Genomic DNA, 12,241 nt, shown 5'->3' with positions numbered 1-12,241 from the left:
GGGTAGAGGCACCAAATTAGACTTGCCAGGTAGGAACCTAATCATTTGGCAAGAATGTGATTTCATGGGGCAGGATAATCCCTCAATGATAAGATTTTAGGTTTGTTTTTTACTGAGTCTACTCAGTTTCTTTAGAGAAAAATCATCCAGATTCCTGTCTGGATGCAAGGAGAGGGTAGTCTCCATGTGTGAGACCCAGCTGTCCCAGGACTGGAACTGAGCTGTACTAAAGAACTTGGATTATGATCAGTCAGTATGCAGACAGCCCTTAATTTGGCCACTCTATATACCACCTTCCCCAATCTCTGCTGGGATTGCTCTAAGGGTAAGCCCTATATGGCTCAATTTTTCCACATAATATACCTCCTAACCCCAGCGTCTCTTGCTAGGGTAGGGGGAAAAACGTTGTCTGACTACATGGAGAACGGGGTAGGAACCTTGGCATCTGTATCCTGTTCTTCATATGGATTTTAGGCCGTTCCCTGGTTTTAAGCCCCATGTCTCATCCCTGCCTACATGATACCACCCACAAAATCAGATCACATACAAAAAATCAGAAATCAAAATGGGATTTGGTTGGAGTTAGAAAACAATAGAGCAATGCCTTAAGATTTGAGGTGCAAAATGATTTCTCCCTAAAATTCTATACCCAAGAAAATGAAGATAATCATCCCTTCTGTTTTATTTCATGGCCTGCCCAAGAGACAAAGTTTACCTTGTGAGAACAAGTTGTTTTTACATGGAGATGTAGTGAATAGACAAGGCAACTTCTTAATGACTTGAGAACCACATGTCATCATTCAGTATAATTTTCTCTAAACAACTTAGTATTTCCAAAACCAAAGTTTCCATTTTCCGGCATACTTGACCATTTTGTTCCCTAGCAGAAAGCATTTCACATGAAATTGTCTGCTTAGTGTGAATAAACTGTCCAACTTGCTCAAGAAAAAAAATTTAAAATTTTAATATGAAATGTCTTTATTTGCTCCTATCTTCAAGGCTATTCCCTTTTCTGAATATCTTGATTTTTTTTAATCAGAACAGTACCATTTTCTAACTGGTTATATTTTCAGTAGAATTTTACATTCTGGCAAGAGTGCATTTTAAAACAAAGGGTTTGAAAGATAATCTCCTGTGCCCTGAATGGTTCCTAGCTACCATATCAGTTTATTTCCAAAAAAAAAAAAAAAAGATTCCATGTAGTTTGCACATTAGTATTTATCTCTCAGATCATTACCCTTGTAACTATTATGTGTAGTTACGTGAAAAATAGTAAAAGAGAAGGAAGTTCATCATCACACTCTCATGATTTTACCAGTTCTTGGTGTTCACTTTGATTATTCACGGTATCAGCTCTATTTTCCAAATAGAATTCCTGACAGGATTACAGCTTTTAATTCCATGTGGTTCTGACCTCAAATCTGTCTTAAACTAAGTAAAAATGTAGCAAAGATTCCCAGTTCTATCATAAGACTGCTATAATTTCTTCAGCAAGCTCAGTGCTGAAGCCCAGGGAGGAGGTCGAGGAAACAGGTAATACATACAGAGGGCAGCTGGGATGACGGGGCCGCGGAAAGAGGGCTGCTGGGAAGAGTCCCGTACTTTGGACAGTATAGCCCTACAGCTCCTGGGCATTTTCTACGCTTTGGTTATAGGACAGAAAATAATCAGAACGCTTTAAACATATCAGGCAACTCAGGTGTTGTATCTACACCTACAAACTGAACTAGTAGTATGTATTCTCAGAATCTCTCATTTATACGTACATTATTATCTAATTTGTATGTATATATTTTTTATCAAGAGGAAAACAGTGCAGTCATTTTAAGAGGAGCCAAACACAAAATTTAGGGAAACAAACACAAATAAGTAAATAAGCCCATGCTTTATACTTGGACAGGCAGTATGGCAATGGACAGATGGGATCCCTTGGAATCCTGGCTCTACCACTTACTAGTTGCAAAGTCTTAAGCCTTTGCTTCCTCATCTGTAAAGACAGTAACAACCTACCTTATAAAGATACTGGAAAACAAAAGCGAAACATGTAAAATACTAAGCACACAGTAGGTACTTGGTATATATTAGCTATTATCATATGATGACCATAACTATTCTGGATCCTAAATACATTTTTTCCAGTTGAAGCTATTACTTCCCCTTGAAAGTATCACGTCTAAAAAGTAATAAGCACTATCCTCTCTGCTTCCTTATTTCTATTAGTGAGAAGGCTAGCTTCTACATGGTAAGTGGGCTCCATGCATACCCAAAACTTCAGACATGGATACATCTTGTTTCTCTCATATTACAATTTGGGATCTACTGTGCTTTCTGGGCTAAGTTTTAGTTTCAGACAAGGGAAGTAAGTTATTTTTTTTCTCTGCTTCATGGAATTAACTCTTCTAAAATACAAGATAAATATTTGCCAATTTGCCATCAAGTACGTGTATGCATACATACACACAAACACACACACACACACACACACACACACACACACCCCCCACTCTGATGACATTATGGAAAGATCAGCAATATATAAATTCATTATGCTGTTTTGTTGTATCTGAAATCACCTTTAGCCAGGACAAATGGAAATAGAATGTGGTTTAGTACCCTTACATTTAAGGCCTCCTCAAGCTAAGAGTATGGTATTTCAACTTAGCTACATAAACATTTCTAATACTTACCAGGGTTGGCAAGAATAATCTACTGGTTTGGGCACCTGAGATATAAAAAGGCAAAAGATAGATTAAGTTTACTTAAGGGAAGCTTTTAGGAATCAATCATTAATTCAGTTCAGCTGACTCAGCTCTATAAAACCCTAAATAGCACAGTTCTGGAACTATCCATTGGCAATTTTATAGAGAGTGCATCATAGTATATGTCAGATAAGTAGAAAATAATTCATTTTACTTTAATTCATTCTTTCATTCATTTTACTGCTACCGTACCTCCAAGGGGAGAGATAACAGGAAAAATATGAATTGGAAGCTTTTGGTATTTATTATTAAGGCAGTTCAATCCTATCATAGAAAATTAAAATGAAAATGTTAGGAAATTGAAATAGCACTCTGCTTTCCCAGAAAACAGTCAATATAAACAATATAAATTGGATATAGACTCTTATTTTCCAACACAAATTCTAAACTCTGATTTTGCAAACCTTTTGATGATGAAAAGTCATGGGAAATACTCATTTTTGCCTCTTCTATGGAGATTTGCAAAAGCAAACAATGTGACATTCTCTATGCAAATTAAGACAGAAAAAAGAAAAAAACCCTTCTAGTTGATGACTGTAACTAGAAAATGAACAACTCAAATAAGGTATATTAATATTCAAAGAATAACAAATGAAATACATACTATTAGAGGGTAACAAAGTTTATAAATTCCTAAGACAAGGAGTACAGATAGACTGTTTTGTATTTGGAGATTTTTCATGAATTATCTGAGTCTTTGATGTATACATCCCACAGTATTCCTGGGCCTTTTTATACTAGGTGATTAAAAATACTGTTATCCTTAATTTGTAACAGAGTTCTGATCAACGTAAATATGTTTCTTAGCTATGGCAGTTTTCATAAAGGGTTGTTACTACTTCCAAGATAATAGTTATATATAGCAAAATTATTTTTCTGGACAGAATATCTCCAAAGTTATTAATATTTATGTATTTCTATACTATGGATCACATTTTTAATTTCACCACCATATAAAATCCTGATACACAGAGTATAATATTTAAAGTATATTACACCCATTCAAATCCTGCAAATTTTTTCTTACACCATTTTGTTTTCCCAAACAGTAATCAATCTTCAACGATTTCTCTTTAAAAAATAAGATATACATGGCTTCTGAAACTGATGGAAAAGTATTTCTTCCTTCCTTTTCCCTCTTTGTTTTCTTTAAATGAATGCTTATTCCTTTTCAAATTTTTAACATTTATTTATCTTTGAGAGACAGAGAGAGAGGGAGACACAGAATCTGAAGCAGGCTCCAGGCTCTGAGCTGTCAGCACAGAGCCCAATGTGGGGATTGAACCCACAAATTGTATGATCATGATCTGAGCTCAAATGACTGAACCACCTAGGTGATCCATAAATGCATGCTTATTCCTAAGCCAACCTTTCTTCCTAGAGAGAAGAAACAACCCCCCACCCCCAACAATAAAACAAAACAAACCCAACAAAACAAAGAGGGAACTGAAAAGGGAAAAGAGCTTCAGTGATTGTATGGATTCCTGTGGCAAAGGCTGGAGAGCCACAAAAATGACAGGTTATCTAACGTTCTGAAGCAGAACCGATACTCGTGGTTGTTTCATCTCAATGTGTCTTTTAGAGCTTTCTCACTCCTTGGTGAGTGTATTCTGAGTGTGAAGTGCCAGGACTCTCTTCTCAGCACTTATGCCCATTACCAGGGTGGGGTCCTGTCTTTTTCTATCTGTCATGGGCCCTCTCCACTTCTTTTTTGGGACCTTTTCTTATATAAAACTATAGATGATTTTCTTCTGGGTAGTCTCCTATCTTTGAATGTATTCTCATCCTTGACCATTTTTCTCTAATGCCTTTTTCTACCTTCATTACTGGCTGTTTACACTGTCAAACTTTAGCTATGGTCATACAGTTTTTAAAAATATTTACTGGGAATATTGCACGCATGTACAGTGATATATATAAGATATGTGCTTCTTCCAAGTTAGATGGGACAGTTAGAAGTGAACTTTCTGTGTTTGGTTGGAAATGTCATTACTTCGACCTGGTGGAGGAGAGAGAGACTTCGAAGTTGACTAATTTCCTTTCAAATGTTTGAACATATGATTCTTATTGCTTTAAATATTAAAGTCTCAAGCTATAGAATCTCTATTTAGTTTTCTTTTTAATAGTTCCTATTTCTCTGGTGAGGTTTCCTGTGCATTCATTATGAACATATTTTCCTTTATGTCCTTGAGCCTAGTTATAAGTACTTTAAAAAAAATCTCCTACTAACTCCATCATTTGGGACATCTCAAGGTTGTTCTCTCTTGATTACCTTTTCTTTTTTGAGTATAGTTTGTGTTTTCCTGGTCCTTTATATATTGAGTAGTTTGGAACAGTATCTTGAGCAATTTGAACAATATGCTGTAGCAGCTCTGGATTCTGTGATGCTTCGAAAAAGAGTGATTTTTTCCTTAAAGCAGGCAGTTAACTTGGCTGAACTCCAACCACAAACTATCTCCCTGCAGTGAATGGCAGATGAATTCTCAGTTTAGTTCTTTTAGCCTGAACTGAGCTCCTTGGGAATCCGTACCATGCGGCAAAACTGACACAAAGCTTATAACACAGAAGTTGAGGCTCCTCCCTCTCTGACACTGTCCTTTCCACTTTATGTTTCTGTTGAACTCCACACTCTGCTTCTTCAAGCTAGTGATACTGTGAGGTTTCTATCTGAAGTTTAGTTACCCTGCATGGCACAGCCTGGTATCTGTCCTCAAGCCAACCCTAAAACCAGGACACTAACCTGGCATCATCCCCTTTTTCTGAGTGTCAACTCTTCTCTTAGCCAATGCCTTCAGATTGTTGTTGTTTTAATATCTTGCTCAGGGTTTATGATTGTTTTCTGTAGGAGGATTGATCCAAAAGAGGCTACCGGACAATTACCGGAAATGGAAACTTTTGCTGCCTCCATTATTGCTGTTGTTAGATATGACTCAAATGATCAACACTTTATAGGAAATCTGCATTCTTTAAGGTTGGTTTTAGTATTTTCTCCTTATTTTGGATGTTCTCAAGTTTCACTAAAATGCATCTAGCTGTTGATTAAGTTTATATATTCTTGACTCTTAAGATTGGTTTTATCATAAGTTCTGGAAAATGTTCAGCCATTACTTATTTGAGTATTGCTTTTCTTTTAATGTTTATTTTTGAGGGAGAGAGAGCACAAGCAGGGGAGGGGCATAAAGAGGGAGACACAGAATCTGAAGCAGGCTCCAGGCTCTGAGCTGTCAGCACAGAGCCCGATGCAGGGCATGAACTCACAAACCATAAAATCATGACCTAAGCAGAAGTCAAACACTTAACTGACTGAGCCACCCAGGTGCCCCTTGAATATTGCTTTTCTACAATTATCTCTATTTTCTCCTTCAATAACATGCATTCGAGATTTGTTATTCCATTCTCTGTTAGATTTCCATTTCTTAATTTCTCTGGACTACTCATTGAGAAGTTTCTTCAGATTTGTCTTCCAATTTTCTATCCAATTATGTCTAGCATGTCATGTAATGTTTCCATTAAGGCATTCATTTCACTTACTCTGTCTGATTCTTTGTGATATATAACCAGTTAACTTAGTGACTTGTTCTCTTCTTAGACTTTTATTCTCTTTATTTCTTCAACCATATTAAATATAAAAATTTGAACTTAGTATCTGATAATTACAGTGTCTGTCTTAGTGTGTTTAATTCTGAATTTTACTTTTTCTGCTGAACTTTGCTTAAGATGGTTTGTTTAATCAGGAATTTGATGATCCCATGTTGCAAACTTATATTCCTTGGAGATGTATTGTAGAAATCCTTTGAGGACCATGTGCAATGAGGCTCCAATCTAGAAACAATCTGTACCTGTCCTGAACAAGTTTTTCCTTCCAGAAACACCAAATACCATTAAATATAAGCTGATATAATTATTGTCTACCACTGTTAATGACCTAGGTTCAGCTGGGAACTTGTCTTGCCTTTTCAACCCTTTGTTCATCCACACAACACCATGTATTAAATATCTACTATGTGCCAGAATGTGCCTAAAATAAAAGTTCAAATGTTCATTTTATGTGATATGCAGGAGGCTGTACAAGCATAATAGCATTTGATATTTGAAATGTTTAATATTCTCAATTTGATGTCTTTAGGTTCCCAAACATCTTAATATTAAATTTTTTAATGTTTTATTTATTTTTGAGAGAAAGAGACAGACAGACAGACAGCGTGAGCAGGGGAGGGTCAGAGAGAGAGGAAGACACAGAATCTGAAGACAGGCTCCAGGCTCTGAGCTAGCTGTCAGCACAGAGCCTGATGCAGGGCTCAAACCAACAAACCATGAGATCATGACCTGAGCCAAAGCCAGACGCTTAACTGACTTAGCCACCCAGGCACTCCCCCGCAAACATCTTAATATTAGAATGAAGGAGATTTCCTGCTACCTGCCTACATATAAATATCATTAAGTATAGGAATCCTGAATCTTGTTCACACAAATGACAGGAAATTAGCTAAAAACTGATTTTACTTACAAAATTAAATAAGAGTGGTATCAAAGTTGAACAGTTTTTAAAGATTATTAGATAAAAACATGTGACATTAGATCACAGCACAGAATAGCAAATGCTTTTTGGTTCCCTTTGCTTTTGAAATTAATGAAGCTGGAATGAGTACAGTAAATTGGTCTACAGACCATTCTGAAGTAAAGGATGGCAGACATTCACACTACAACCTTAAAAAGAGTTTGTAAATATAAACAGGACTGAAATTTCATACCAAGCAAGACAATTTAAGGAGAGTTTTTTAAACCATTAACTCCATTATATTAGTAAAGGAATTTCATTTACTTCAAATCAAGAACTTCAAAAGTTTCATAGAAAAATCCACCCTAAACACCAAATTATGGTAAAATGTCACCTTCAACAGAAATTTATAAATCTAATAAAGTACCAGAATGTACACTTTATGTTATATTCATCCATAATATATGAGTAAATACTTATTCATTCTCCTGGTACCTATCTAACGTGCTTGATGCTTTCAGAAAATGCCATTATCACATTAAAGAAAGAGCAATGACAAACTACAGCACAGACAAATGTATTTAGAGATTTGACTGAAGAATCTGTGGACCTTCATGCTTTCTATTATGCTTTCAAACACACTGGTTGAAGTATAATCTCTCTCCATAACCCAAAATGGATAGGAATAAGTTAAATCCTACCATCTTCACCTCCATGGGAAAATGCATCTAATCTGTAGCTTTGGTTTATTCCTTCTAACACCCTGTAGACAATTCAATTTTGTAAATTCTATTTGAATTTTTCCCCTTGCATATATCATTTAAAAATATCTTTAATGGAACGGAATCATGGTGATTTTAGAATTTTGATATTACCATACAGCCAAAATAATTTGATCCCTCCAGAAAACATTAATAAAATTACTGAGTGACAAGATTATATCCTTTGTACATTCTTGCGCAATTAATTACAGTGTCAAAACCAGAAAATGGTGGAAAGAAAATACTCATACTTACACAAGGGCAAGGCTTGACAGCGTCACTTGGAAAAAATCCAACCTCTCCAGATGCTAAATTTTTACCCTAAATTAGGAAAAAAAAATACCAGTGTTGAAAACCTATTTACCACAAATGATAATCTCATAATGGTGTATACATAGTGTTGTTACTCAGGATCCTCAAAATTACTTACGTATCTTATCCAGTCCTAAGCATTTACTTATTATGGTTCAGGATGGAAAGCAGAAGCAGAGAGGTTTTGAAATTATTAAACTGTACATATTGATTTAGATAATAATTTTAAAATAAGAATTCAAGTTTGGTTTTTCAACTACCACTCATTCTTGTGAACTTTTCACTCATCAATCCTATAAAGAGATAATAGCATATTTGATTTTTCTATTTTGTATTCACTAATGCAAGTAGCTACATTGGTTTTGTGCCAGCTCACAATTAGAAATGTGATTTAAAAATTTTTTTAAATTTATTTTTGAGAGACAGAGACAGTGCAAGCAGGGGAGGGTCAAAGAGAGAGGGAGACACAGAATCTGAAGCAGGCTCCAGGCTCTGAGCTAGCTGTCAGCACAGAGCCTGAAGTGGGGCTCGAACCCACGAATCATGAGATCATGACCTGAGCCTGAAGCTGGCTGCTTAACAGACTGAGCCACCCAGGCGCCCCTAGAAATGTGATTTAAATGGTTACTATTGACATCTTTCACAGAGCTCATAAGAACGTTCCTCCAACAAGACAGAAGACATTTCAAGACTTATGGAAATGGAAAACAACATGATATGGTATTTTAGGTGGTTTTCAGATAGGAGAAAGGGTAGGAGACTGATCAATGAAAGAGGACAATTAACATCTTAGAGGAAATAATACGTCAAAATGACTTTGTAAGTGAGAAAAGAGGGAAAGAAATTGGCAGAATAAGGAAAACAAGCACCAAGTGGACCAAAAAAATACTTAAGAATTTACTTTGAAGACCCTTGATCAAATTCCTCTTTTAAAAATAACTCATCAGGGAATGTACATTGGTAAAGACAGTGTAGAAAACGATATTGATTTTCCTCACAAGATTAAAAAATACAAGTACCATATGATCCAATAATTTCCACTAGTGGGCACTAACCCCCGAAGAACCCGAAAACACTAGTTTGAAAGATATGTGCACCCCTATGTTTATTCCAGTATTATTTACAATAGCCAAGATATGGAAGCAACCCAAGTGTCCACTGATAGAGGAACGGACAAAGAGGATGTGGTGTATGCATACAATGAGATATTACTCAGACATAAAAATGAATGATATCGTGCCATCTCTGACAACAGATTAAGTCACACAAAGAAAGACAAATATTATATGATTCCACTCATATGTAGACTCTAAAAAGACAAATGAATCAACAAAAAGCAGAAACAAACCCATAAATACAGAGAACAAATTGGTCATTGCCAGAGGGAAGGGGGGGTGGAAGGATATGCAAAATGGGTGAAGGGGAGGAGGAGATACAGGCTTCCAGTTACGGAACAGTTAAGTCACCAGAAGGTACAACACAGGGAATACAGTCAATGGTATTGTAATAGTGTTGTATAGTGACAGATGGTAGCTACAAGTGTAGAGACCACAGGGCAACACACAGGCCTGTCAAATTACCATGTTGCACACCTAAAACCATGTAACATTCTGTTTTACTTCAAAAACAAAATAATCTCATGACACTAAACTGTTTTCTGGAAAGACAAACTATACTCAAAATGCACACCAACCATCAGAACATGGAATTTAAAAGTTCTTGAGAGGTCACTCCTCCTTGTCCAAAAATTGGGCTTATTTTTATTTGCTATTTAACGACTGCTTGATTCTTAGTAGCGCAGATGGGTACATAGCATTATGACTGGATGTTACATGCTCAATCATTTTTGACAAAGAAAAGTAACAAAAAATGATCAAATATTTCCCTCCTGAAGCAGTATCCCTTTGTGCCTGGGCAGCTTGGCTATGCGTTGTTGAGAAAATTTTACAAAGTGGGAATACAGAATTAAAGAAAATGAGGAGGAGGAGGAGGAGGAGGAGGAAGAGAAGAAGAAAAGGGAAGAGGCAGGAGGGAAGTGGGGAAGAAAGGGGGCAAGTGTAGCAGAAAAGGGGGTAAAGTGGGATTAGGACAAAGAGAAATCAATGAAATAAGCAAAGATGTTAATTTGGGCAAGTTTCTAAAAACTGTATTGTACTTGCAGATCAAGGAATATTCATTCATTTATTATACAAATAAGTATCTAATATTAATATTAAAATTTACAAATTCATAAATCAGTTCCTATTTCCCCCTATATTTTCAGAGGAAAGATACATATGCACCTAATTATAACATAGGGTGGAAAAGGCTAAATACTGTTAGGTGCAGGAGAAAGGCTATGGGAATTGGAGAAATGTTTTCAATATTAAGAGTTTGCCTGAAAGCCACATGGAGGAGGGAGAGGGAATATGAACATAAAAATGTGTAGGGTTTGAATGAACAGAGATGGAAATAGAGGAGAACATTCTTGAAAACAAAATAAAGCATGAGAAAGTCATAGGGATATGAAAATATGAGTTGTGCATAGGAAACACAAATAGAGTCTAATAATGGTTTATACTTATTGGACCCTTAGTGTATGCTACACACTGCTCTGAGCATTTCATAATCCTTACAATGATCCTTTGTGATAGGCAAAATTACTATCTCCATTTTAAAGGTGAGGAAAATGAGGCACAGAGAAGTTAAATCACTACCCCATGATCAAGCCAGCAAGTGACAGAACCAGAATTCAAATTCAGATGTTCTAACTTCAGAGGTCAGCAATGCCTCTCTACACAAGTATGAGACTTAGAGGAGGACAGAGGGAAATAGAGCTAAAAGGTTGCAGGGGGCTGCTTTGACTGAGACATCTGAATTTATCACTGGTGAGGGGGCTTCAGTGAAAGGGTTCCTTCTTTTTAGAAGAAGTAAACTGGCATCCATGTGCAAGCTGACTTGTATGCAGGCATGGCTTGGTAGGGAACTGAATCAGGGTAAAGGAGGAGAGGAGGAGAATACCATTAGGGAACTGAATCAGGGTAAAGGAGGAGAGGAGGAGAGCGAGCCAGTGCTGGAGACATGACCGCACGAGAGCCTGAGGAGTGGGGTGAGGAAGAGAAGACCATGGGAGTTAGGAATGGAAGTGATGATATAATCCATCCGAGCACATAACCTGGATTTAATGGCAATTATACAGAGGGGAAAATTAAAGTCAATGGAGTAGGACCATCATAGAAGAAACTGTAGACAGAAGACGACAGAAAACAGAACTTAACAGGAATTCGTGTAACCACAAGGCAGGAAGGATGCACCAGAGGAAGGAGAGAAACAGACTACAGGGTGATGAGAACACAGTAGCTGTAAGGTTGGAATGAAGTATAATTCTCATTCGACTGCATCCTCTGAACGCTTTCTTTATTTTAGGCATGACACAGAGGTACAAGTAAATAAGGATATTTGGGGGCTGTATGCCTCGCCAGACCTTTTTACATAAATGCACTGCAATGCTACTTGAGTACAATATAAATGGGTATGTGGGTAGGGGGTAGGAGGCGTACACAAGAGACAACTCAGAAGAGGAAAGCATAAGGGTGATTGTTTTTAAAAGGTAAAATAAGAGCACAATGAAGGAAAGAAGTCGATTTTGCAGGGGAGAAGGCAAAGAGAGAGCTTTATGATGGTCTTTCAAAACTGTAGTTGAAGATAAATCAACAAAATGGAAAATGATAGCTATCATAAGAATGGTGAACTGTCAATTCACATTCCTCATCAGAAAAGGTGCAAATGGTCTTCATCTATGGAAAGCAGAGTTCCAGAGAAGCAGTGATATTTTGTGACAGTGCATGTTGGCCTACATCATCGCACTATGTCCCCAGAACAAAACTGACACAGGATCCCTCATATACAGAATGATACTTTCACTCACTCCT

The 12,241-nt window shown here is 36.8% G+C and overlaps 1 protein-coding gene across 1 annotated transcript in view; it reads right to left on the bottom strand.

Annotated features, from left to right (window-relative positions):
• Window positions 1–12,241, bottom strand: part of VAV3 (vav guanine nucleotide exchange factor 3) — a 350,308-nt gene that overhangs the window by 32,283 nt on the left and 305,784 nt on the right. The window contains exons 21-22 of the mRNA XM_029947164.1: window positions 8,274–8,339; window positions 2,688–2,722 (exon numbers count right to left, since the gene is read on the bottom strand). Coding sequence (XP_029803024.1) covers window positions 2,688–2,722; window positions 8,274–8,339 — 101 coding nt within the window. The remainder of the gene's footprint in view (window positions 1–2,687; window positions 2,723–8,273; window positions 8,340–12,241) is intronic.

Source organism: Suricata suricatta, chromosome 8 (assembly GCF_006229205.1).
Source record: "Suricata suricatta isolate VVHF042 chromosome 8, meerkat_22Aug2017_6uvM2_HiC, whole genome shotgun sequence".
Lineage (NCBI taxonomy): Eukaryota > Metazoa > Chordata > Mammalia > Carnivora > Herpestidae > Suricata > Suricata suricatta.
The sequence above is the reverse complement of the archived record's forward strand: the minus strand, read 5'-3'. Positions and strand labels throughout refer to the sequence as shown.